This window comes from Cyanistes caeruleus, chromosome 4 (genome assembly GCF_971803275.1).
Source record: "Cyanistes caeruleus chromosome 4, bCyaCae1.hap1.1, whole genome shotgun sequence".
Lineage (NCBI taxonomy): Eukaryota > Metazoa > Chordata > Aves > Passeriformes > Paridae > Cyanistes > Cyanistes caeruleus.
In genome coordinates, this window is record NC_141704.1 from 49,381,045 (window position 1) to 49,407,310 (window position 26,266).

The 26,266-nt window shown below is 41.7% G+C and overlaps 3 protein-coding genes, 1 long non-coding RNA gene and 1 other non-coding gene across 18 annotated transcripts in view; 3 read left to right on the plus strand and 2 right to left on the minus strand.

Annotated features, from left to right (window-relative positions):
• XPOT (exportin for tRNA) overlaps positions 1 to 10,175 on the minus strand; it is a 27,974-nt gene extending 17,799 nt beyond the window's left edge. For 2 of the 13 annotated variants that reach the window (XR_015285550.1, XM_086884557.1), the window contains exons 1-6: positions 8,694 to 8,959; positions 5,991 to 6,071; positions 5,428 to 5,561; positions 3,519 to 3,601; positions 2,407 to 2,463; positions 867 to 936 (exon numbers count right to left, since the gene is read on the minus strand). Coding sequence is in view for 9 of the 13 variants with exons in the window: in XM_086884557.1 (XP_086740683.1) it covers positions 867 to 936; positions 2,407 to 2,463; positions 3,519 to 3,601; positions 5,428 to 5,487 (270 nt within the window). In the remaining 4 variants the exon portion in view is untranslated. Of the gene's footprint in view, positions 1 to 866; positions 937 to 2,406; positions 2,464 to 3,518; positions 3,602 to 5,427; positions 5,562 to 5,990; positions 6,072 to 7,105; positions 8,602 to 8,693; positions 8,969 to 9,009 lie in introns of those variants that run through there. The other 11 variants (XR_015285548.1, XM_086884552.1, XM_086884559.1 and 8 more) reach the window with 10 other exon arrangements.
• Positions 10,176 to 10,228: 53 nt separating this feature from the next.
• RPL18A (ribosomal protein L18a) lies at positions 10,229 to 13,721 on the plus strand. Its single transcript, XM_086884563.1, has 5 exons — positions 10,229 to 10,319; positions 10,703 to 10,882; positions 11,442 to 11,571; positions 13,055 to 13,164; positions 13,572 to 13,721. The coding sequence occupies exons 1-5, from the start codon at positions 10,302 to 10,304 to the stop codon at positions 13,662 to 13,664; spliced, it is 531 nt and encodes a 176-aa protein (XP_086740689.1). The 5' UTR covers positions 10,229 to 10,301; the 3' UTR covers positions 13,665 to 13,721.
• On the plus strand, positions 12,158 to 12,289 carry LOC111945337 (small nucleolar RNA SNORA68). Its single transcript, XR_002871604.1, has one exon. It is a non-coding gene; the product is annotated as a small nucleolar RNA SNORA68 (small nucleolar RNA).
• Positions 13,722 to 14,199: 478 nt separating the features above from the next.
• LOC111945336 (uncharacterized) lies at positions 14,200 to 15,051 on the minus strand. The gene is made up of 2 exons (XR_002871603.2): positions 14,822 to 15,051; positions 14,200 to 14,744 (listed from the first exon to the last, which is right to left on the minus strand). It is a non-coding gene; the product is annotated as an uncharacterized LOC111945336 (long non-coding RNA).
• Positions 15,052 to 15,117: 66 nt separating this feature from the next.
• On the plus strand, positions 15,118 to 24,754 carry KICS2 (KICSTOR subunit 2). 2 transcript variants are annotated; one of them, XM_023931532.2, is made up of 4 exons: positions 15,136 to 15,412; positions 17,437 to 17,510; positions 17,589 to 17,725; positions 22,021 to 24,754. In XM_023931532.2, the coding sequence occupies exons 1-4, from the start codon at positions 15,178 to 15,180 to the stop codon at positions 22,835 to 22,837; spliced, it is 1,263 nt and encodes a 420-aa protein (XP_023787300.2). In that variant the 5' UTR covers positions 15,136 to 15,177; the 3' UTR covers positions 22,838 to 24,754. The 2 variants fall into 2 exon arrangements, with proteins under 2 accessions (XP_023787291.2, XP_023787300.2); XM_023931523.2 differs by having other exon boundaries at positions 15,118 to 15,412; positions 17,437 to 17,725.
• Positions 24,755 to 26,266: the final 1,512 nt, after the last annotated feature.

Genomic DNA, 26,266 nt, shown 5'->3' on the forward strand with positions numbered 1-26,266 from the left:
AGTCCTCCTGTAGCTAGCTTGTGCCTGTGTTAGATGTTAGTTCTAAGAATAGTAAGGGAAGTGCCTAAATCTAAGGGAAAAAATAAAAAAAAATGTCACTACCAATCTCCCCTTCTCTCCTTTCCCTTTTATAAACTCTAAATGGAACAGTCTGACACAAAAAGAAAAGCAATTTAATCCACTTCATAATTATCTGTTCTTTTTAAACAGTAAAAACTGTATTTTAAACTCTATTATATTCCATTTCCTACTGTTAAACTTTCTACACAGCAACTATGTTAATTTTCAGCGCAGAAGTGGAATGACAGCTATATAATGGCAGGTATGGACAAACCAGTGGATGGTTCTGCTGACTGCAAACTCCTGGGTGGGGCTGATACTACAAGTTTGGCTACAGTAACTAATTCCACAAGCAAGAATAGGCCACACTCTGTCATGATACTAACAGAGGAGTGATAAGCATCTGCCAGCAGATTCTAAGCAGATAGGAGTTCACTCAGTAGGATCTTAGAAAAAGAATTAGCAGGCCTGCTCCTCCTCTAGACACCCAGGAACATCAGGAGTCTGTATTATACCTCTCTCAAGGGGAAATTTTAATACACCTTATCTTATACCTTGATTTACAATTGATTAAACCACATTCATTATCTAATACAAGAATTACATATTTAGTAATAAGTTCAGGCATGGACTTCTTTACAACACTTGATTTAAAAAATTTCTCAAACCTTTAACAATCAGGAACCAAATATCTGCAGGAAGCCATCTTTAAACACAAACAACAGATGAAACATTTAGTCCACACCCAATGTCTTGTGTTAGCCTAAAAGCTTAACATGTAACACTGCTGTGAAGGACATACATACCTGTGCTTGCAGCCATGTTATGAGTGTTTCCCTAATTAGCTGCTGCTGGACTTCAGTAAGCTCAGAATATCTGAAACAAAAAACATTGAGGTCAAAATACAACTGTGCTTCATGACAAGCACCAACACTCAGCAAAGAAAAAACTCTTTTATATAGAATATAAACCTCCACATTAACATAAATGAAAAGTTTCTAGGACAGCAATTTACAAAACTATTTGCATGCTAAAATTTTAACTTTAAAAAAGGCAAAAATAATAAAAAACATTTTACCCATAGTAATAGAGCACATCTTGAGGCATTACTGCCTTCTAAATTGGAGTAGAAGCTTGCAATTTTGCAGGACAGGTGCTCTATTAGGGACAGGACTTATGACCCTGATAAAAATACACATTTGACCATAGGCCAAAGGAAGAAGGAAGAGACATCTGTATATGCTTGAACTTGTTTACTACACATAGAAGACTATCACTATTAAGTACAAGAAGTCCTTCACTGATCTAACCTACACTACATTTACTATCAGACTTACGTCAAAAAAACCCAAGGAAGTAATTTTGCTTTATGTCATTACATATAGTCCTGGCAAATTGTGACATTATATCCAGCTCACCTCAAATACCAGCCATACCTCTGCCAGGACTAGTGAAACTGAGAATACTCTACTGCAAAGAGAGTTAGCTATAGGCTTATAGAGTCCTTAACAGGAATGACTGAATAGGACTCCAGTGTTCCTGTCACAGCCAACTGTTCACTAAAGACATAAAAAACCCACCCCACTGAAAATGTTTAAAGAAAATAAGCAGTAGGAAACAAGAAAGAAAACATACTGAAGGAAACGGTGACAGGGATGAAACAAGCAGAGAAAAGAGGACAGTCAGGTAAAATAAGGTAATTAGTCTCTAACATTTGCACTCATACCAAACTGTAAAAATCAGTCACAAAGTACATCTTATTCCTATCTAAACTCCTGACCTGTTCAGTGTATTACAAGCAGTCACGATGATATTCAAAGACTCCATGATGCTCAATTCCAGACCAAGGGAGCCCAAAGTGAGGAAAAAATATAGTTCTGTACGATGACATTCATAGTATTAACAAGTACTTTTCCCTAGAATTGTGGTTTTATGAAACCACCACTCAGTGAAAAGACTTCTTTCTCAACATCTCTGCTATGTTTATTGAATGAATGGGGCTCTGTCTAAAGTCCAGGACTCTCTACAGAGTGTGGCTGCAAAAACTGGTGAGAGTACAGAGTAAGGCCTGAATGTGCAGACAGGAATAGTTAAGTTTCAAACAGTCCTTGCTAACTGGGCCTGCATTGGGCCATACACAGATGTTAGACTAGCTGAGAGCAGAGCATGCTGCTCAAAACCTCTCCAAGGAAAAGGTAAAGAAATACAAGACAGCTCTCTGCACCAAACTACAGACACCTCATCAAACAGAACCAGGAAACAGATACCATTTTAAGTTTATTTGCAAGCAGAATAAAAAGGGAATTAAATGGATGTATAGGGATGGTGCCAACAAAAATTACTCACTTGAACTTAACTTGATGTTCCAGAACTTGAAAGCAGAAGAACTTGATGTGATCATCACTAGAAAAGAAAATTTTGTTACTGAAAACAATATGGTACACATTTCTGTGAAGAAAAAAATTCCTCAAATATTACAATCAGATTGTCCCTTTGGCACCAGAAAAAAAAACAAACCTGCGGCTACAGTTACTTTAAAGCAAAAATGACAAATAGTAAAGCAGTTAATCTGGTAGAAATTATCAACTGTTAATATTTATGTTTGATACTAGTCTTTTATTCTATAGTCACCTATTTGTTGTTGTTTGATTCCAGTATTGAACAAACAAAACTACAATACCTACTGTATCCTGCCCTTACAAAAATCTATCAGGCTTCAATAGTATGTTTGAGGCCCACTACTACACTAAGTGCAAGTTGTACTGTACATCTTAAAAATCAAAGGTAAAGACAAACTGAAGTATAGATTAAGCATAGACATTCCACGTGCTCTGTTACCCACACGACTTTTTTACCTTACAATCTAAAACTTGCAACAAGCATAATGTATTTTTTAAAGATTCTAATTTCCAATCTTACATAGTTTTGATTACTGCACCTTCTGATGGAGTCAGTAGTTTTGATAAAACACGTACAAAAAAGCATTCACTATAAACTACTGCTGTTATTCAGGAGGTATGCACCCTTCCATTTCCTTCCAAATTGAATTATTCCATAAAACAGTGACCATCTAGTGGTTTTGATGTAAATACACAGCTATGTGCAAAAGTAGTAGTGATTACATACTCTGCATCTTGAAAAATGGGATCACCTACTCCATAGAACAGGGGCAAGGAACTACTTATGAGATCACCGAAGTCTATAGTCTCACAGTGGGCAACTGTCAGCCACTTCTTGTCCCCCTGAATTTCAAAAACCACCAGTCTTCATGCTACTAAATTAATAGAGTTTAATATTGCTCTTCTGTGAAAACCATTACAGAGAGGCCACAGATCAACTATGATTCTAAAAATAGTATGAAGACCATATTAACTTTCAACAATCTAGTTTGCCTATTATGCTGCACAGCAGAGCCACACATATTACTAATGAAAATAAGAAATTATTAGTTACATTACCTGTATATACTCTGAGCTAATGCTTCTGCACAGACTTGCCAAGCATCCTGAGATATCTTGAGCTGCTCAAAGTAGGCTAGTGCCTGCAAAAATCAAGGTAAGTCTCACTTTAAAAAGAACAAAACATGCAACAATACATATCATTCACACTTGCCCTTTTATTTAAACAGCTCTTCTTAAAAAAAACTCTATTTGGATACATTCCAGTGGCTCCCTAATCAACTTAACACTGAGCAGGTTTTTTCCAAATGCCAATATAAGTACCCATTTCCACTTCATATTCAATACAAAGATTTTTGTTACTTGAATACAGAATTCAAAGAACCAAATGCGTTGACGTTAGATGGAATTTCCTCAGACTAGACTAGACAGTTGACTAAAGCAGCTTGCTCAGGGCCTTTCCATATAAGTGGAAGTTCACATCCAAGTTAAAATTCCTTCCACAAATTCTAAAGAAGTGGTAATTTAGATTTTTCACTGAAAACAACTTACTATTTTTGTTGCACTACTTTGCTCATATTCAACACCTCAAGCTCAAAAAACAACCAAACACTGACCATCTGGAAAACTGTCAGTTTATGAATCTTCTACAGAAATCAATGAAACCTCTACCAAATTTTAAATAATCACGTTACTTATCAGGACTTCTAAACAGCTTTTGACAACAGTTAATTTGATTTAATTGCTTTAAGGCTCAGTGTGACCTGTAATACAGAGTAGTACAGCAAGTTTTGAAGAAGAGATTAGATTAACAACATTATTTCAGTTCTATGAATGCATGTATTTCAAGGGGCAGGTTTCGCTGTTGGATATTTTTAGAGGCTGCTTTTTGCTTTATTTCATAAAGGTTTTCATTTACCAAAGTCATCTCCCAAAGTAATTATTCAGAATGAAGTTCTAAAATAAGAATTCACTTTCTGTGGTTAGTACTAGTGATACTTCATGATACTTTACTTAAAGTATTGTTTTACTAGAAATGGTTTGATACTTTCCTTATGTTGCATCTTACACAATAGTGGAATAGGTAGGTCCCCTTCTGCTATGAAATATTTCAAAACTGGGCAGACTACACAGTTAAAAGGTCAAATCTAAAACCTTCCAATTTTAGTGATATTGTATTGACAGATAACTAAAGATTAGCTATATTCATCCTTTTAAAAAGGACAAATACACAGAACCAACATATTTAACAGGCTACTTAGAAAATCAAATCAAACCACATTTGTAACTGTTTCAAACATTCTAGGATTTGTTCTACAAACACAAAACCACGGCATTAACATCCTCATTCCTGAAAGACTTTACTAGAAGTTATCTTGCAGACAGTTAAATTAACATGGTAATCAGCAGAGATAATTACTCAATAAATAGTTATATGAATAATGTATTTTCATAAAAGCATCTCTTATGCAGTAAATGTTACCCACATATCATGATTACTTTCTTAACCTATTTTACACTAACACAAGCTTCAGTACAATTAAACCCACACATTTCATAAAAAAGACACTAAACCTAGGCAATCCATTAAAATTATAGTTAAAAAACATCCAAGAATCAACATGCTAATTTCAAGCAAATTGTTTTCGGTGGCTGAATTTCATTCTATGAGAATCTACGAACAGAGTTGAGCAACAAGTACAAAGAACTGAAAAAACAGAAACAGAGTCCAGAAAAATAAATTCTATGCATTTTAAGTGCAATTGAACTGAAGTGTAACAGAATTGATAATACCACCCCTCAGCTTACATGTTTGCAACATGACTTTGTTTTGTACTTGCCACCACAAACCTTATGCATTGGCTCACAAAAAAAACTCAACAAACTCTCCCAGCCCAAGAAAACATGGGGTTTTTGCACTGCAATACTACCTCTAGCTATTAGAGAGAAGAGGAAATTAATTACATACTCTTTGTCTGAAGTCTGCATCAGCATTTGGGTTGAGCCCTAAAAGGGCTTGTTCATCCATCTCTACTGCTATATTCGTTGTTTCCTGTTCCTAACTGCTTTGCCCACTTCTTCTAGAGGGGAAAATACGATCATCTGCAAATAGAGAAATTTTATTTGCTCAGCAGAATAAGAAAAATTAAAACCAGGACAGCAACAATCACGAAAGTTGTCCCTCAAACCTCAAATAATGTACTCCATGAATGCACACACTTCCAAGACAGATATCAGAATTCTAAGTCCTTTAATCAACTTGTCACCGTACTGTATTTCATACTGAATAAGGAAACTTTAAAGCCTCCATATACTGCAGTTCTCTTGAAAAGACAAATTAGTTAGCAGAAAGATGGCATTACGTATAGTATTCAGCTGAAAGGCTTAAATTCAAATTTCAAGCATGCAGAAGTTTCACCAAGATATGACATAGGCATAAATCTACTCCTTAAATGAAAGACAGCTGTTTTTTTTCCCTACCACAAACCTAACTACAAAAAAAAAAAAAAAAAAAAAAAAAATATACTCAACTCCAATATACATAAGATGCTTCATACACCAACTTATGAAGTATTTCCCATTGTAGGGGCAAAGTCATTGGGAGTCCTTCTTCTATAGCAAGCAAATACAAGTGTCTTAGAAGTTAACCACAAAATATACCACACTGAGTTGTTAACAAAAGTTTTCTCTTCCTACTGATGGGTGCTGATTTACTAGCAATGATTTTTATTTAGAAAATTCAGTGTAAAATTAACAAGTGAGCCAGACAAATGTTCTAAAAATGGCTTGCCTCTATAGGCTGTTCTGCAATGCTCTAGTAAAACACAGAGAATTAAAAAAAAATAAAACTTCACTGTCAAATACTAGGATGCTGTTAAATAACAAGAGGACAAAAATCCATCTATCCTTCAGATCTCTGCCCCTCCTCCCCACCCCCCCCCCCCATGGTAACATAGTTAATTAGGCCCAAAATCAGGCCTTGTTACATAAGTATGTAGGAGGTAGGGGAAAGGAAGAGACAAGAGGAAGATATGAAATTACAAAGGAGCTGTGGTTTGAAGCTGCCTACATAACCATAGGTAGAACTTCTAATTTCTTAGTATTGTGTCTCCTGCACACTCTACTGTTCACCCTCCCCCACGGGAAGAAAAGTGGCGCAGTGACAAGCAACAGCAAGCAGAACTGAAAAGGAGAGCTCAACATTTAACGTGGTAGCAGACTTTTGTAGAAAAGGCAAGACAGAATACACTGTGCCAAAGCACATAATGAAAAGCAATTTAATAAGTAAAATTGAGTTCATACAAAAAAAAATTTGCAGGTTTTGGCAGTATGGAAACCAGAAAGTCTGGAACAAAGCGATGACTCCTGGCAAAAGAAGCCTCACAGACTGCCTTAGTCACAGTGATCCCCCTCAGGGGCAGAATCTTCAGGGATTACACTTGCTGTGCTGAGTCTTCTCCCTCTGCATTCCCAGCCCCCAATCTGCTTTCCCCATAATCAACATCCAGAAGAGCCAGATTAAAAAAAGGTAAAATACTCCAGGGAAAATGAAAAAAAAATAATTTTTAATTGCATCTTTTGATTAGGGACTGGTCCGGAGTTACTCAACTATTTAATATACAGAGGCATTTTTCTTGCATATTTACCTGCTGATATCAGTACATTACTATTTTCTGGGCAGGTGATTTATACCTGGGTGACAAATTTTGCTAATAAAAAGACACGACTCAAACGTATTCTTTTTACTTGTTATTGCCAACAGCAACGCAAATCAGTTCTACTAATTTTCTAAATGTCTCATGAGTGTATTTAAAATTTCAGCTTCTATCATATAGCCTTTTCTCAGTTTCATCTTTACTAGACAACTCTAAAAGACAATCAATGACATCAAATATTTCAATGAACCTCTTAAGAAAACAAATAAAATAGCTTTTCACTTCTCATGGTTTAACTTAAGCAGGTAATTTTTCTACCACAAATCTATTTAACCAGCCAGTTACACTTCAAAAGCAAAACTAAGCAGTGGTTTTTAATAATACTAATAATTCACAAAACCCACTGCAAAATGCACTTAGCTGTAGCATCAAGTATGTCATTAAAGCAAGGCTGATTTATAAAAAAAATTGATAGCATTAATAGTTAATATGCAGCCGTGCAAAAAGCATTGCCTTATTTACTTAGAGATTATTTTTTGTTAAGCAGTACACCATGTCAGGTAGCAAACTCATCATACAGTATTTAGAAGGATGCAGTTCCTTACCAGGAAGTCATACAAGTATGTCTCATCAAAATAATTTACTCCCTTTCCCCTACTAAATACTTAAAAATGCATTTAATAGTAATGATTGTTTTCATAGTGGAAAGAAGAAGGAAAAAAAAAAGTCAACCCACTTTAAGTGGAGAAGACTGATCAATTAACAATACAAACGTGGTCAAAGTGTGCAACTTCGATCCAGATATACCCCAATAATGAAAGCATTCAAAGCATTTTAACTACAGATGCTAAGCACGGGAACAATCAGCAATTATAAAAAGCTTCATGTTCAGCAGTCATTTTAAGATGTGATAACACAGGGGGAGCCAGTGGTGTGCCTCATTTGAATTTCCTCAAGTTTTCTCTCTAATAAAACAAAGACATTAAAATTCATCATTTACAGTTTGTTTTGTGGTTTTGCTTGCTGCAAACCTTGGGCATATTTACAGCCTCTTTGGCCTCTAGACCCTTTACAATGACCTAACACGCGGTTAAAGCCAACAGCTGTGTAACTACTGCTACTTGGACAACTTTTCAACTGGACTAGAAAAGTTTTTCTTTCTAGAACTGACATTAGGTCTTAGTTTCAGGCACAATTTTACTGTCAGGAATTCCCAGTAAGGAGCAAGGCCTCCTTGCCCTCGCCCCAGACTCGGTCAGAGCCCGGTCTCCTGTTGCTGGGAAGAGCCCGCACTGCTCCGCTCGGGAATTCAGAGCTCCCCGCGCCCAGCTCCGCGGCACAGCCGTCGGCTCGTCCTTAAACCTCCCCAGCGCCGTCCCGGGCCGCCGGGAGTGACCCAGCCCCACCACCCACGGCGGGGAACCACCGCTCCCACCACGCCGCCACCAGCGGAATATGGAGGTGCGGGGAGGTCCCTCCCTCCCCTCATGCTGCCGTCCTACGATTTCTTCCTTCCCCCACCGGAACCATAGCGGATGGACAGCCACCGAGGCGGCAGCTCCCGCGAGCAGAAGCGCACCGCAGATTACAGCGTGTATCAGCAGAGAAGAACACAGATATTTTTCGTGGCACCCGCAGGGCGGGACCGGCAGGGCCCGGCCGGCTGCAGCCCCCGCTGTTCCCCAGCAGCGGGGCCAGGCGGACGCGGCGGAGCCTCCCACCCCCCTTCCCCGGAGCCTCTCGGCTGCTGGGGAGGCGGCCCCGGGCTGAGGGAACCGGCCGGGGGACTCGCGGGAGCCCGCAGGCGCCGCCAGCTCATCCCACATTGCCCCTTCCCCCCAGGCTGAGTCACCCGCTCCGCGTGTCGCGTTCTGCCCGCGCCCCCCCACCGGTACCTTCCCGGTCAGTGCTCCATCGCCGCCGGCTCCCGCCCACCCCCACGGCTCCGCAGCCGCCACGAGCACAGGGAGCGGAGCGGGCCGGGCCGCGCCGCCTCGGCTGGCGGCGGGAGGAGGAGGAGAGAAGCAGGACCGCCCCTCTCCGCCAAGCCGGCCGGCCGCGGGGCACGCTGGAATGTGCCGGCCGCAGGGCGGCCTGGGAGCCGTAGTCCTGCCCTCGCTCAGGACCGCCAGCACCGCTGTAAAACCTATCGCACCGGCGGAATAAACTAGAGCAGTCCCGGCCCACCCCCGAACTGTGTCTGGAAATGGTGCTGTGTCAGCGGCGGCTAGGCGGGGCTGGGCCGCCGGTGCGAGCTCCGCAGTAGCGGCCGGAACGACCTGCTTGGGAGCGCGCACAGGGCAGGGCTTGGGCTGGCGTGGGCTCGTCCGTGAGGAGCGATCCAGCTGTGTCTGCACATGTGGCACTGGGCTCCTGCGCACAGGGCTCTGCAACGCAGCGCCGTCTGCGGGGGTTGGCGTCACCACACGCCCGCGTGGCCGCCAGGCCAGACTTCAAAGCGGCGTAAAGCTCAGCAACTGCATTACAAACCCGTCCCAGCCGCGCTGCTGTTACAGTATCTTTCAAGGCAAAACCCACTTTTATCCCGTGACTGCGGCAGCGCAGCTCTCAAAAGGCGTGAGGCGCCCAGAGCTCAAGACTTGCTTGTCCTGCCTGGAGAGCCGCTGTCCGCTCACGGTGCAAGGGGGAACGAGCAGCCGGCGGGACCAGCCGCAAAAGAGAGGCCTCCCATGGAACTGAATGCGTGGGAACGAACCCCAGGGCCGGTAGCCAGTGACCTCGCTCTCACAAAGGAGGATGAGCGAGAGAGGTTCCCCCCATAGCTCTCCGCTCCCGGCTACCGCCCCGGCGGGATTGCGGTGCCCCCGCCTGGAGCCTCCCTGCCACGTCCTTCGCCCCGATGCCAGCAGGGCGGGCGGGAGACGGGAGTCACGCACAGACAGGTCTCTTTGTATCGGGACCAAGCAGGCCCATGGCCTCAGCGATGGGAATAGAGGGCCGGAGCCCGGCTGCCTGCAGGTCACGTGGCAGAACGGCGCCGCTCGGGCCGGACCACGCGGCGCCGCCAGCCCGGAAGCCAGGGCCGCACACGGAGACTGACAGCTGCGTGCTCCAATCACGCTCCGCTCTCAGCCAATCGCCGGGGGCGGGGCTGGGTGACTGACGTCAGGCGGCGGCGCACGCGGCCGTCCCTTTCCTTTCCTGCGGGCCGCGGCGGAGGAGCGCCATGAAGGCGTCGGGCACCGTGAGTACGGGCCGGGGCCCGGCGGGCGCAGCGGGGGCCGGGAGTGCGGCCGAGGTGGCCGTCAGGAGGGCGTCGGTGGCGGGTTGTAGCGCTCGAAAGTAGCCCGTGCGTGTCCGAACGGCGCCTCCCGGCCCGTGAGGCGGCGGCGAGCGGCTAACATGGCGGCGGTGCCGCTCTCGCCAGGTGCGGGCCTAGATCGGTGGGCGGCACCGCGGGGAGATCCACGGGGAGATGGACCCGTCTGGCGGAAGGGGCTCTCTCCGCTTCTGGATGGAGTTCCTCTCGTCGCGTTGCTCCTTTGAGGAGCCGCGGATGCGGTGCGGGCGCGGGAGTGGCTCCGCGGCTCACTCACTGCGGGCCGTCTGCTTTTCATGTCCCTGCAGCTACGGGAGTACAAGGTGGTGGGGCGCTGCCTGCCCACGCCGAAATGCACGACCCCGCCTCTGTACCGTATGCGCATCTTCGCTCCGAACCATGTCGTCGCCAAGTCCCGGTTCTGGTACTTCGTTTCTCAGCTGAAGAAGATGAAGAAGTCTTCTGGAGAGATTGTGTACTGTGGCCAGGTGAAGGATTAAAAACCTGAAAACGTGGGAATTTCTTATGGAATTCTAGCAGGTGTATGTGGAAGGATTTTACAGGAATCGCAGTTACGGGTGTGAGGTTGAAATCCATTCGTCTTTAAGTTGATATGAAAAGGAGTGACAAGTTTAGTTTTTGAAGTAGTGGTATATGCCCTGTAAAGTGAATAGAAATAGATTCAAAATTATGAGCTATGTGTGGCTCTCTCATTCTTAGACTTGGTGCATAGTGCAATATGCCTTTTAAGACTCATTTAGACATTCATAACCCTGGGAAAGTGGGTGTTTGTATGCTTACACTCTTCTACCTTGGTACTTCAAAAACTCTCTCTTGAGCTTAAATCTTGTATTTTCCTTTGTCCTCTAAAATACCAAGACATAAATCTAGCTATGTTGGTAAGGGGAAAGAGAGCAAAGACTTTTTTTTTGATGGTAAGACTTAAAACATTAGTTTTGTTAGAGCAGTGAAATATTTATTCTTAAAATTGTAAGATGGTGGTAGTACATCATGTCTAACCACTTCCATGTTCTTGTGTAATTCCAGGTGTATGAGAAGTCCCCTCTGCGGGTAAAAAATTTTGGTATTTGGTTGCGCTATGATTCTCGTAGTGGAACCCACAACATGTACAGGGAGTACAGAGATTTGACCACTGCGGGTGCTGTCACTCAGTGCTGTAAGTATATGCAACCATTTGAGGTGTAAAATAGTAGGATCACTATACAAGCAGAATATTAATTCTCAAACTGGGCATAAAGCATGCTGACTTAATCCATGGTAAAATAACTGAAATATTGGAAAATTAAAGGAGGGGGTTGCCAGATATTCTGTAGATGTTTCTCTATTATGCATGTGGTATCTGACTTGTTACCTCTCTTTATACAGTTTCTCTGACTGGAAAATAGTTCCACTTCTTTTTGATGTGTCTTTCTACAATTCTAGTAATGAGTTTTGATATACAAACTGAGAATTTCATGACTTTCCAGGTGCTGTATGCATTTCCTGCACTGTGCTCTTGTAAGATAATTGAATAGATCTTTCCAAGTCTTGTAAAGAGAATATTTCAGAGATCATACAGAATATACTGGCATCTGTCCTTTATTGAGCAAGTAAAGAAAAAAAAATCACAGGATTTTTGTATTGTTATTCCAGGATCTCATCACCTCATTTCAGGGAGAATTAATGGTTGTTCTGATTTCAGTCTGTTTTGTGAAGTACTTGAGCTGTTGATACTTGTCTCCAAAGTGCTATAAGCACTACAGATTGCACATAAAAACCCAAAGAATATTGTTCTTAATAATGATATTCTTGTCATGTGTGCAAATATTAAAGGTATCTTGTCGCCTTTCAAAAGCTGAAGTGCTGTTGAAAGTGAAATTGAAGGTTCTACATTAATGTACAATAATCCCTGTTAATGAACATACTGAAGGATTGCTTAAGAGACCCGGGAACCTTATTTTTCATGATACAATGACTGGTACTTTTATGTTCAAGAATAGGTGTGTCAGGTAAGTTTTTAATAGGTGTGTTATATTTTCATGGGAAACACAGTAGTATTTCAACAGGCATGTCTCATGTAACTAGCTGTGGATGTGATTTGAAGCCAGTGATTGGCAATGCTGAATAGAGGCTTTTTCAGGTAGCCTAAGTACAGGTGCTTCCTTCTGTCCTGAAAGCCTGATTGTGTGGGATGAACATCAATTTGTGGTTCTATTTCTGATCAGTTTCAATAAAAAGTAATCCTCAGGTCCTACTTTTACTTACACCTTTCTTTTGGAAGGGAAGGTGTTTTGAAGGTGTCTTTCCAGTGATCATATTTCAGTGTTGATTCTAAATCACAGTTTGTTTTTTTCTCTTGCAAGAGAGTAAGTAGTCCGAGCTATATTACTTGTGTCCATCTGTACTTTTTGAAATTGGACAAGACTAAGATGGCTCTTCCTGTTGTGGAGCATACTTAGAACTTGCAGGAAGAATTTGCTGCTGCTTGTTGGTTTTGTGATTTGTGCCATCACTTTACATAATAGAAACAGCGATTTTAATTACAGCTGATCAGTAATTTTAAAAGTCGTAGATGGCACTATGAACATTTCTTGAAGAAAAGGGTATAAGATTCTTGAACTGAAAATGTCATTTATTTTTAATGAGTTCTGTTGTTCTAGACCGTGATATGGGAGCTCGTCATCGTGCCCGTGCTCACTCTATCCAGATCATGAAGGTTGAGGAAATTGCTGCCAGCAAGTGCCGCAGACCAGCAGTCAAGCAGTTCCATGTAAGTGAGCCAACCCTGCAGTGGCTGCTGGATGAGGGGATCTCTCCTGAATGGTACAGGTTTGCTGTGCAGCCAAAAAAAGGGCAGGAACCAAACTTGGGTGCATGTGTTCATGATTATGGTATATGATATTATCAAAATTTCTGCTGCTGCAGATATTTGGAAGAAAGTCACAAAACTAATACGTGTTACGGTGCAGAAAACATGCCTCTGACTAGCATGATTTTGAAAAATACAGAATGCAAAATTAAGTAATTTGTTAAGTCCTGTAAAGTATATCTTAATTTGTGGATGGACTATTTTTCTAAACATAAGTTAGTCACTCAGTACAGCTTGGCTGTTTATTCCAAGCTATTTTGTGTTGTTCATCTGATAGCTCAATTAACATAGAAATATTTTTCTTGCAGGATTCTAAAATCAAGTTCCCGCTGCCGCACAGAGTTCTGCGTCGCCAGCACAAACCACGTTTCACCACCAAGAGACCAAATACTTTCTATTAAATACAAAAACATGTTGTCAACTCCGTGTTGCAATAAAGGTCTTATTGGAACCTTTCACTTCCAGTTGTCTTTTGGAGACTGTTCTGGTTTTCTAGGAGTCCTCCTTCCTACTCTTTAATTTTCTGTAAACCATTGGCAGCCTACTGTTCACAGCTGTGATTGCCTTAATAGGTGAGTGTTTCAGGTGCTGACTTAAATTACCGAAATATCACATCAATAAGTGGAATTTTAATAACCAACTTCCCAGGTCAGAGAAGTCTGTTGTCAAGCAGCTGTAAAATCCTACATCCGTTTTTGTCCCTTGGGCATATTAAGTGAACAGTTGAGTTCAGGAAGAAGGCAGCTTCTGGTGCATGCAGAACTCGGACTTGACAGTTGTAAAAATAAAGTCCTCGTAACTTCAGTTAAGCCGCTTCAAATGTTAAGCATTTGAAGTCAAAATTTTAGTTCTAACCGGAACGTTTTTGTGCATGTTACACACCACTCTGAATAAGCTCAAGGACGTGTACAGAGGTGCCTGTGTCTAGAAAAGTGATGAAGGGCTTGGCAGATGTATACTTTTATTAGGTCAAGGAATGAAAATAATGACAATTTTTATATCCAAGCCCAAATCCTTAGGCCACTTTGTTTACAGTAAGAAGCTTGCAGACACTGTGTAGTTGAGGTTTATTTAAAAGGCTGCTTCAAACCTAAAGGTGGTGCTTGCATCTGGTGCCCATTTTCAGTGATGTTTCCTGAAGAGGCAGTCAGCTACATAAATTAGTACATGGGTCACATGGTTAAGAGAGCTGATGCTGTGTTTTGTCCAGATGTCAGCTTAAAAACGGCTACAGGTGCTGTTAAGAGTGCAGTGAAATACTGTGCAGAGAGGAAACGGAATGTATCCTTTCTGGGTTAGCTGGAGAGCTGCCGGTCAGTCTGGGGAGGTGCTGTCTCGGTGCAAGGGCAGGTAGTGGTTCTGCAGAACTGGGACCAGTCAGTGTGGCCACAGCGAGCTCCCCTTACACGGCCTGGGCCCTTGGCTCAGTCATCGCCTGCACGGAGAATCGGTTCAGGCAGCTCTTCTGTCTGAAACGTGAACTGAAAGAAATGGGATTAGTGTGGGCAATCCAGTCTCTCCCCTGTGGTAAGGGAGGGAGGAACTAAACCCAGACTACCTGGAGGGTCCTGTGGGAGTCAAAGAGGTGGGAATAAGGGCCTCAGACAGACCCTGATGTTTAGATGTTTTACACTGAGAGATCAATTTAGCAGGAAAGTGGGTCTGGCTTTACGCTGACACCATGAATCGCAGGCCGGCGGCGAGCGGCCGGCAGGGCCCCGCTCCCAGGAACGCGCGGACCCGGGCCCGGCGCTCCCCGCCGCTTCCGCTGCCCCGCCCGCCGGCAGCGCGAGCCCGGGCCCGTCACGTGACCCCGAGACGGCCGCTCCCCGCCCCACCGGTCACGTGCTCCCTCGCGCGGGCGGGCGGGCGCCGGACCCGGAAGTCGCGGCCGCTGCGGAGGCGCCGGGCGGGATGGGGGAGTCGATCCCGCTGGGAGCGCCAGTGCCGGTGGAGCAGGCCGTGCTGGAGACGTTCTTCTCCCACCTGGGCATCTTCTCCTACGACAAGGCCAAGGATAATGTGGAGAAGGAGCGGGAGGCCAACAAGAGCGCGGGGTCCAGCTGGCTGGCGCTGCTGGCCGGGCTGGCGCACCTGGCGGCGGCCGAGAAGGCCTATCACAGCATGACCTTCCTGGGACAGAAGCTAGGTACCGCTCCGGGGAGGGAGGGACCGGCTCTCCCAACCCGTGCCCGCCTCAGCCCGGGGGCCTGCCCCGCGCTGGGCTCCGCGGGTGCGGGGCTGGGAGCTCGCCTGGCAGCCGCTGTTCGCTCAGGGCCGCGCAGCCGGGGGCCCCGGGGCCCTGGCCCGGCGGGTCCGTGCGTGTCTGAAAGACAAGGGCTGGCTTAGCGAGTGTCCGTGCGCCCGCTGAGAAATCCGCTGTGCCGCTTGTGCTGCCCTCGATGAGTGAAGGAGAGGACAGGTCCCCTGCGGTGGCACACTGGCTGTTGTGCCAGTCGATGCATCTCTTCACTGGCCGGTAGGGTACCTACCCGCCCTTCCCAAGAGCTGAGGTTTTCTGTGTTGAGATGCTCTGCCTGAGATTCAGGCAAAGTTGAGCTTTGTGACCCAAGCGTTAAAGCTTTTTCACCGTGTCTTAGAGGTGTATATGTGTAAGTACTCGGGGATGGATATAACATCCTAAGAGTTATTACCCATGCATGTACTGCAGGATCTCAGGGAACTCTGGCCACGAACGATCTCAGCTGCTTCATGTTTTGTCAGTACACAAACAGAAAAATCTCAGTGTGGCACAGGATGAGCTTTCATGATGCTACCCTGTGGGCAAAGCTGCTTCTTTTCTTTTTGAACTGCAAATGGGTATGGAAAATGGATCAAAGGATATGAGTCTGATGTATAGCACGTTAAACTATGGAGAAAATTTGCCTTTCTTTGTTATTTAAGTGGTGACTTGGAACTATTTGTAAGAAGATCTTTACAGCCAAAACTCTGTCTGTAAGGCTGACTTTAAAGAGTGAATTTGGTGCTTGGAGAAAGGATAAAGGTGACAACAGAAGGGGCAAAGTTTTGTTTATTATTCATGAACAAATGCAGTAGATGATTCTTCCTCCTGCCTATGTCTGGGGCACTACTTATGTGTTACAGTGGGAGCTGTTTCACTATGATAGCCAGTTCTCTACCTTTCTACCTCAAATGTCAATGGTCATTTTTGAACACTATATGTAAAAGGAATGTGGAAAGAGCTATCCAGCATTACAAAATTTATAAGCAAAGTTGCACCTAAATTTGGAATCTTTAAAAGATTCAGACTCAGTTCTGTGGTCTTTGCTCTGCTGCAGCTGTTGACTGCCAGAATGGCACATTAGGTTTTCTGTAAATAGAAACTATGAAATAAAGCTAGTACATTTGTACAGTCTTTTCATAATGTCAAAGTTAAATATTTTTCACTTTGACTCTTTACTCCTGTCTTCTTTTCTTTTTTAAGTTCCTCATAGCGTTGAGCAGGTAGAAAGGAGCACAGATGACTTCTTGTTCTCCCTCTCACCCTCCAAGTTTTAGTTATGGATTAACCTGCACTGTGGTCTCACTGGGATAAAGTGTGATTTTTTTCCCCTTTGAATTCTGGTTTATACTGAGATTGTATAGGGACTAGAAACATTTGATTTGTACACACAGATGTCACATGGTTCCCATTTAAAGGTTGCTTACTGAATTTGAGTGCTTCATGATTGAGGAAGGGTTTTTAAGGGTATTCTCTGGAAAATGTCTAGAGTTATTAATAGGAGTGGAGGCTATTAAAATTTTATCTGTTAAGTCATGATGACTTAATTCTTCTGACTTCCATAGATAACAGTATTTCCAGGTCATGTGTCATAGTAGCAAATTTAACTGAACCTGGGTTTCTTAAAGGTCAGGCATGACAGAGGCAGCCCTGAAGGAGTTACTGTTTTGCAGCAGCCATTGTTTGCTGAGACATGAAGTGGGACAAGTGTAGCTTGCATGCAATTACATAAAGTGCTTCAGAGCATATGCTTTGTAATTCAGTAACTTGCAGAATAAAACACTGAATTTTGTTTCTTTGTTAAAACTAATACTGTAATTAAGCAATACTTAGAAATAACTAGATATATAATTACAAGAATTTTAGACAGTGTTGCTGTCTATCTTTGCTATCCCTGGATTTTGGTAATACCTCCATATTTATCTGAACAGGTGGTCAGTCATTCTTCAGCCGAAAGGACTCCATCCGAACCATCTACACATCTCTGCATAATGAGCTGAAGAAGGTGGTGGCGACGGGTCACAATGCACTAGGAGGAACAGCTCCTCACTTGGAAGAGCTGCTTTCTCACCTGTCTGAACAGCTCTGTTTTTTTGTTCAGGCTCGGATGGAAATTGCTGACTTCTATGAAAAAATGTACACGCTCAGCACCCAAAAGTTCATTAACTCTGAGGAACTGGTAAACATTTTGGAATCCATCTTAAAGAAATACAGTTCAAGGTCAGTGCTTCTTTGCTGGCAGTACATACTCAGACATGTGATCTGTAATACCTGATGCTGGAGTTCAAAGCAAACCTAAAGACTTTGCTGTCCTTTGACTGCTGAACAGCACAGTCCCTTCACGAATTCATGTGTGAAGTCTGTGTTGGCCAGCAGCATGAGATGCATGAAGTTTCTTCAAAAGAAGAAAAATAACAGAGAGTCTGCTCGTGGTGTACTAGGAGCCTTCCTCCCTATGCCTTAATGCTCAGCATGTTCATTTTCAGGAGAGAGGAAGAGTGATTGTCCTTTTATAAGATGCAAGGCTTCTTGAACTTTTTCTTTGGCAGGGGAGAGGAAACAAGCCATAATTTCATGTGGACTTCAGTAAAGGTGATGTAAATAAAGCAAATACTTGTGTGATGATCTTATTTTTAGGCTAGAATATATATGTCTGCTTAGATCTAAAAGGTACACCACAACTATCTGGCCTAGCTGTGGGGACTTTATGGTGCTTTGTTACCACTTTTCTCCAGAGGTCTTGGAGCCTGTAGGAGGAGCACCTCTGAGACCTTGGTCCTTGTCAATATGGTTTCTTGAAGTTAAGATTTAATAGTTACTGTTACAAAAATCCTGGGATGTTTCTATATGAGGGTAGGATGGGTACTTCCATCCTACCCTCCAGCTTCTGTGCCTTGAAAGTGATGGCAGTTTAAAAGAGAATTTTTGAATGCTTGTCAACACACTTGAATTCTGTCTCTTCATTTTAAACCAGAAAGGTAGCCATTGTAGGGAGTTAACCGTCAGACGTGGTTGAATTTCCTTAAATCCTTGTTAGTGAAATAGTGTCTAAGAAGACTTTTGGGGAGAGTATTCATAGAGTATTTATTTTTTTCAGTTATGATTTTTATAGTGTTCACGTAGGAAAAATGAAAATAATTCAGTGCTGCTTTCTGATATTCCAAATTGAAGCACTGCAGCTGATTCACTAATTTTTTTTAGGGATACCTTTGGCAAATTGCTATGTAATTCTGCAATTTGAAAATCAAAACTAGTCTGTATAATCTTAGTAGTGATGTTTTGTAGTTCTTGGCTTCTGATCACTTAAAATTGGCTGTTAGTCCAATAAAAGCCTGAAACTTAGATATATTTTCCTTGGTAAACTTTAAAGAATTTTAAGGAACTTTTAAGAACTTTAAGGAATAAATGGAAGTAAGTTTAATGTTTTGGGTGTTTTTGTTGTTGGCATGTTTTGTTTGTGGTTTTTTTTTTTAAAGTTGATTTCTCTTGTACTAACAACTGCCATCTGTTCTGAGCATGTGCTGAATCAACAGCACTGTAAAAATCTGAGAACTGAAATTCTTACTTTGATGAACTGATTGGAGACTATACCTGCATACAAAAGGTTTTACTATGCTACTTAAATAAATTTCACAGGTACACATTTGTATTTCTAAGGCATTATATGTTATATAATATGTTTATATAATATATATTATATAACTACATTATAGCATCTTAAAAAAAAAAAAAGAAAAAAGTACTATCTCCCTGGAAAAAAATACTGATGATCTTGCTTTGGGTTAACAAGCAGTCTTTACGACAGAGACAATCTAAGACGCTGTCAGAGCTAATTCAGTAGCTGCAGTGTGCTACTCCCGAGTGATGTACAGAATATTTGTGAAAAAAGTAGGTATAATGATCTATTTCTTTAGTCCTTCCTTTCTTTATATCTCAGATCAGCTTCTGGGGTGTGTTATGTTGATATGTACTGGCTGCAAGGCATTTCTGCTTTACAGGTGTAAGATTAAATAAAGTCATCCTTACCCAGCCTCTTCCCCTCTGTCAATATATTCCTCACTGGTAGCTGAGGATGTGTGCCATCATTTCAGCCAGCTGTGCTAAGGCTGGGCAGGATGTGCATTTTCTAGAGAGGTTCTGGCCTTGGTTTCTTTATGTGTGAAAATAGCTGGTCAGATAACGTAGAGGAAATACCCGGTTGCTGGTAAAGGAATAGCAGAATTGACAGTTAATACGACTTATTGTTTGTATCTGAAATACCATTAATTCTTGAACAGTTTAAGGCTATTTTGTTACTGTTATTGCTACTTGCTGCTGACTTGTGCATGGCCAGTACTTGACATTTTCATTTCCATTTTTCTCTAGAATACATCTAGAGAAGTAATTTCTCCTGAAATTTTTAATTCTTGGTTTGAGTGAGATCTTAAAGAATTAAAGCAGCATCAGAAGCAGGATCCTTTAAAAGCTTAGTATAAAATGAATATCTATAACACCTGTTTTGATGTAACGATTTTTAAATGTTTAATGTTTTTTTATCTAGTAAGCATTGTGTAATATGTGCATGAATGTGTGATCTCTGGAAGGAAATAAAAATAAAATGTGGGTTCTTCACAGTCTGCAAAACAAAACTACCATCCCTCTTCTTTCAGGAATGATTAGGAGGAAAAAATCAAATTTCCCATATGCTTTTAAGATTTTAACACTCTGGCTTATGAAATAGTGTAAAAACTTGTCTGTTGTACATGACACTGAGCTCAGTTGGATGTTTCTTTATTATAAAACTCAATTACAGCAGTTACACTTAGTACATAACTCGTTGGTTTGCTTGGCAGCCATATCAAGCTTCTCAGCTGTAGCTGAGGTGTGTATTTTTTGATTAAAACAGTTTAGCAAAGCCTGCTGCACAGTGAGACATTAGGAAAGCTGTGAAGCGAAGTGGAAGCTGTACATCAGAATGTTAATCCAGGAGACTTTGGCAGTGCTGCCTTAATAAGGTTTTTTTAGGGTTATGGAAGAAAACTTTCTTGATCTGACTGCAAATGTGTTTAAACCACTGTGCTGTGTGTCGTTTGATGGGATTGCAACAAATAATGTTGCATAATGGTTTTTGTACCCTCTTAAAATACACAGCAACAAAACTTTTTCTGGTGAATACCAAAACCACTAGAGAGATTTCATTTTGACTGTTAGAAATTATTTTCTGTTGACTTGTGTTTGTACTCTTGTTTGTTCAAAGCAATGTAAATATGCTGTGGACTTCTCAGCCCACCAAAGTGGTCAGTGAACACTGGATCTCTGCTATAACAGGTCCACCTTAGGGCTGCTGACATATGCTGTGTGCAGAAGATGCCTGGTCACCCAGCCAGGCTGGTTTGCCCCATGTGGTGCATCAGCTGGTTTATGATATTCTTAATTTTTAATTTTCTTCAAATAAATCTGGACCTGCATCTTAATAACAAATCCTTGCAAGATACAAATTGTGGCTTCAGAAAAAAAAAAAAAAAAAGAGATGCTTACAGATCAGTGATAAAAGAGACATTTCTTACAGGCCAAAGGAAGAATAGTGGAGAGGGAATGAAAAGCCTGACATTTTCATTCTCTCTTCTGGTCTACAACAAAATGAAGTGTTTGGTCTTGGACAAACTATTTCCAAAACAGATGGTATTGTGATCTAGAAACTGACAGGAATAATGACACTGCTTTAGTTTTAAAAGTTGGAAAAATTCTGTATAAACTTTTGTTGTTTTAAACCAATAATAAGACCCAAGATATTTTTCTGAAGTGAGAAGATAAATGTGTCTTTACTTAAACGGAAACCTCATCAAATCTTGTGTTTGAACTGTTAATTGTTCTTTATTAGAGACCTCTCTGAATCCTAAATGCCAATGAGAGAACACATTTACTGAAAAGGCCACTTCTTTCTAAAGTTATATATTTTACGTTACACTTTTTCACTGTTTCAATTAAGTATGTTATTGATGATGTTATAAATTTGCAAATAATTTGAGTATCATGGGAAGAGAGGTAGACTGCATCTGTATTTTTTCTCAACATCAGGAAGAAGAAGTGAGAAGGAGTTAATTATGGTTCCAATAAGCAAAATCAAGCTCATCTTGGCTTCCTCATAGCTCCCCTATGCGAACAATAAATTTATAACATAATTCCTTTGATTTAACTTAATGGCTTACTTGCTATTCTAGAACCATCAAGACATATATTACTGCCAGTGATTTTAAATTGGAGCAAGATCACCTGAATTTAAAAAGAAATGGTGTTACTTTGATAGAGAAATGTCTGACAGGTGTTTTTTTTGTCAGATGTGAAGCGCTGTTTGTTCATGAAAATATTTACCCTAATTATGTAAAAAGAGTTGTTCTTTAAGAATATTATTTTTTGTTTACACTTTGCTCTGCTTTGATGTTTGATCTTTTGTCTGTTAACTGGCAAATACTATCTGATTATTTCACCATTGCGTACAGCAGTTCTCATGTCTTGACTAATGTTATGTTTTCTAGGTTTCATCATCCAATCCTCAGTCCTCTTGAAAGCAGTTTCCAGCTGGAGGTAGATGTGCTTGCACACCTCTTAAAGGCTCAGGCTCAGATCTCAGAGTGGAAATTCCTTCCATCCCTGGTCAACTTGCACAGTGCTCACACAAAGCTACAGACTTGGGGCCAAATTTTTGAGAAACAGCGGGAGACCAAGAAGCACCTGTTTGGAGGGCAGTCTCAGAAGGCTGTGCAGCCTCCACACCTCTTCCTCTGGCTGATGAAGCTCAAAAACATTCTCCTTGCCAAGTTTAGTTTTTACTTTCATGAGGCCCTTAGTCGACAGACAACAGCATCTGAAATGAAAACTTTGACTGCTAAAACAAACCCTGATTACTTTGGGAAAATTTCCAGCTTCATCCGGAAGTATGATGCTGTCAATGTTTCCTTAATTTTTGACAATCGTGGATCAGAGAGTTTTCAGGGACATGGTTATCATCATCCCCATTCATACAGGGAAGCCCCCAAAGGAGTGGATCAGTATCCTGCAGTGGTGTCTCTGCCCAGTGACAGGCCTGTTATGCACTGGCCCAATGTGATCATGATTATGACTGACAGAACCTCTGACCTCAACAGTTTGGAGAAGGTTGTGCACTTCTATGATGACAAAGTCCAAAGCACCTACTTTCTGACTCGCCCTGAACCTCACTTTACCATTGTAGTTATTTTTGAGTCCAAGAAGTCAGAAAGGGACTATCATTTTATTTCTTTTCTCAATGAAATTTCACATTCCCTTAAGAACTCCAAAGCTTTTGCAAGCTTGAAACCTGGGTCCAAAGGGTGAAGTACAAACTACTTGAAAGTTGTCAAGGCGCTATGGCAGCCTTGAGGAAGCTGTAGCTTTCAAGGTTACATAAATTTGTGATTCTCAGAGTCTAATTGAAAAGGAACCATTTTTTTAAACATTGTAAGTTCCTTTTTTTTTTTTTTTTTTTTTTTAAGCTAACAGACACTTGAAAAAAAGTATTTTTGGGCAGTACTCAGTGGGGCAACTTAATTGTGGGGTGGTAAAGGGCCGCTGTGGTTTTTTTTGGTGTGGTTTTCAATTTCGAGTATGATTTATTTTTTTAGTCCACAGTTTTGTTGCCTGTATCAGAAAGGAATATATGCACTTTATCATAGTCTGATCATTGACTGTCTTCTACAGAGTTTATTGAAAATGTGGTGAGGATGGAAGATACTATCTTTTCAGAAAACTGCATTGCCTGACAGGAATGATTTCTGGGAACTAAACACTGATGCAAGGGAATATTAAAAAAAAAGTGAACCTGCAAAAGACACATTTTAAATAAAAATATGATAATCAGAAAAGTCACTATTGTTAATTATAATTTAGTTTCCAAGTGGTTTAAAATGACAGTTGAGGTCTCTGACACTCGTTAAGCGCTGGTTATCTGTTCTAAAGGCCCTGTATTTTAAAGTTTGGTCATTGCTCCAGGACTTGGGCTGGGGCAAAAAAAGCTGCAGCATGGCCTGGAGGGCTGAAATTCTCTGGAGTGTTGTGACAGTGTGGGCCCAGTCTTGGCTCAGACTAACTGAAGCAGACGAACTGAATTTGAGCAGTTCTAGAAGAAACAGCTCCATGGAAAAAGCACCAAGGCTGTATTCAGTTTGTTAGCTTTTGTTTGGTTAACTTAAAAAACAAACAAAAAACCCAGTAGAAAATGCCCTTTCTAAATGATTTCTTGTCTAATATGCTGTTAGTGTCAGCCTAGATTTGTTTCCAGGTTTTTATTACTATTTTTTCTCTCTGTTCAGTTTTCAATAATTTCATAATTAAGCCAAAACACTTTGGGGATTTGGATTTAAATATATAGCCTATGCAGTATGTTTACCTCATTCTTTCACCACTCCAAGGCTGCAGGGTTGGAAAAAGTATGTTTTCTAGTTACCCTGAAAGTGCTTTAATTTGGAAATCAGGGTTTCCAAATACAATAAAGGGGTCCATTTGGCTGTGCCTCTAGCCTTACATTGCAGGATTCTTCTGACTGTTAGCTATGCAGTTGTGCACGCACTTTCACGGGGGTTCAGGAGAACTGATGTGTATATAAGTGTAGTAAAGTAAGGTCATTAGTTGACACTGTAATGTATAATAACATCAGGTTGTTTTTAAAAGGGAGTTTAAGTAAAAATGTTGGTTTCTGTTAAGATCGAACTATAAAAGATACTTTTGCGAATGTGTCTGTAATGATTCCCTTCCTCTCCCACAGAAGGTTGTGGTAACTTGTCTTGCCTCTCTGCAAATGCTGACTTTTTACAATCATATAATTGCGTTCTGGTTTTGAAGTACAAGCTCTGACTTTCCACTCTGTGCCAAATGGAACTTTCCATGCTTTGCTCTAACTGTGTGTAGCCTGTTTTGAATATCTGTGCTACTGCCTTTTACCTGCAGTCTTGATCTGACTGCAGCATCACTTGAAAAAGCTATCTGCTCTTTGCCACTAGAAAATAACAGGGGTTGCAAATGTACCAGCAGCTGGAGGGCACCTGGTTTTTGTAAGAGTGTTGCTCTTTGCAGTTTGAATTGCATTTTAACAGGACAAAGTGATAGTACTCCAGAGAGTTTGTGTGCTTCCTTCTGTGGGACAGTGACCTTGTAATAATGTGTAGTTTTGACTTCCTCAGCCTGAGTAACACAAAAGGAACTGTCACCAGAACTCATTCCCAATCTTCAGCAGCGTAAATAAAGTGTTGTACAAAATTTGTCTGTCTGTACAGTACTTCCCTGTCATAGTATCTGTGGGAAAGGGGAGAGAAAACTGGAGGAGGAAACTGTGTGTGGTACAGACATGTTCATTTTTGAGTTGCAGGGGAGGAGCTGGAAGAGGTGGAAGGTAAATCTTCTGCCCTTTGAAGCAGACCAGTAGATTTTACCATTTGCTGAAATGGCTAGAGGCTGTTCTCAGTGGTTTTTACGGGGAGAGGAAAAGGAGGTGACTGTTCAGCAGACTTGGTAGTTCACATCACATGCGGGTCATTGTTCTTGGCAAACGATGTCTCAGAAGGGAAGGAATGCTGGGTGATGTTTCTGTGCAGGAGGAGGTGATTTGCTGCAGGTTTTTCTTCAGAGGATCTCGGGGAAGCAATCACAAGAGCTTTGTAACTCATGGGTAAGAATTTCTGAATATTTAAATTGATGAAGAACCAAAGGGAGTCATAACCATTACTCTTGTGGTGTGTGAAGGGAGGGAATGGGAGAGATTTTCAGGGAAATGGTAGAAAGAAAGAGTGCTGGCAAAATTTGTGGGACTGTCTATGAGTCCTGTCCCTGTGGCTCTCCTTGTAAGATCTCAGCAGTAAATTAATATAACATGGGGAGCAGAAAACTCGGGCCATAGGAAGTGGCTTGGATGAAGACAGATGAAGCTGAAGAGAGGTGACATACAATCAGTATGAAAGAGTGTTGCGGAGTTGAGGTATGCTGTGACCAAAAACAAAGTGTGGGGAGTGTGAGCATGTGGAATGAATGTTTATAGATTTGTCAGATCCTCATGAACACTCATGGCATAGTTTCTTATTTGATGCTTTACAGAGTTTATGTTTTAAATTGCAAATGAGGTAATGGGGAGACTGTGTTGGGTTCAAACTGCAAGATTCGATATGTGGAAGAAGTTCTTTGCTACGAGCATGATGAGAAATTGCAACAGACTGTCCGGAGAAGTTGTGGTTGCCCCATCCCTGGCCAGGTTGGATGGGGCTTGGAGCATCCTGGTCTAGTGGAATGTGTTTCCAGCCATGGCAGGGGCTTGAATGTAGATGGTGTTTAAGATCCCTGTTGGCCCCAACCATTCTGTGATTCTGTATCTGTGATGTAAAACTGGCTAGGCCAGAAATGAAAACCTGCATAATTAAACAAAGTGGGGGGAACATATCTGTGAAGTAAGTAAAGGTGACCAGAAACTCAGTAATTGGAAAAAAATATATTCATTACTAACTCCAGTACCAGAAAGATTGATCAGTGTCTTTATTATAAGAACTGGAAAACAAATAGACTTCTGCTGAACTGAGTGGTACCCCATCTGCCAGCTTTTCCTCTATACCAATTAAACTAGGATTAAATGTGCTAATGTACTTTGAAAGTAATGCATAAATGACTGCTATAAATGCAAGAGGTAAAGATATTTATGATAGCATACTGAAAGCTATTGCTTCCAGACGTATTTAAACATTTTTAGATCAGGTACTGAGATTTGATATTCCCAGTGCCATTCAG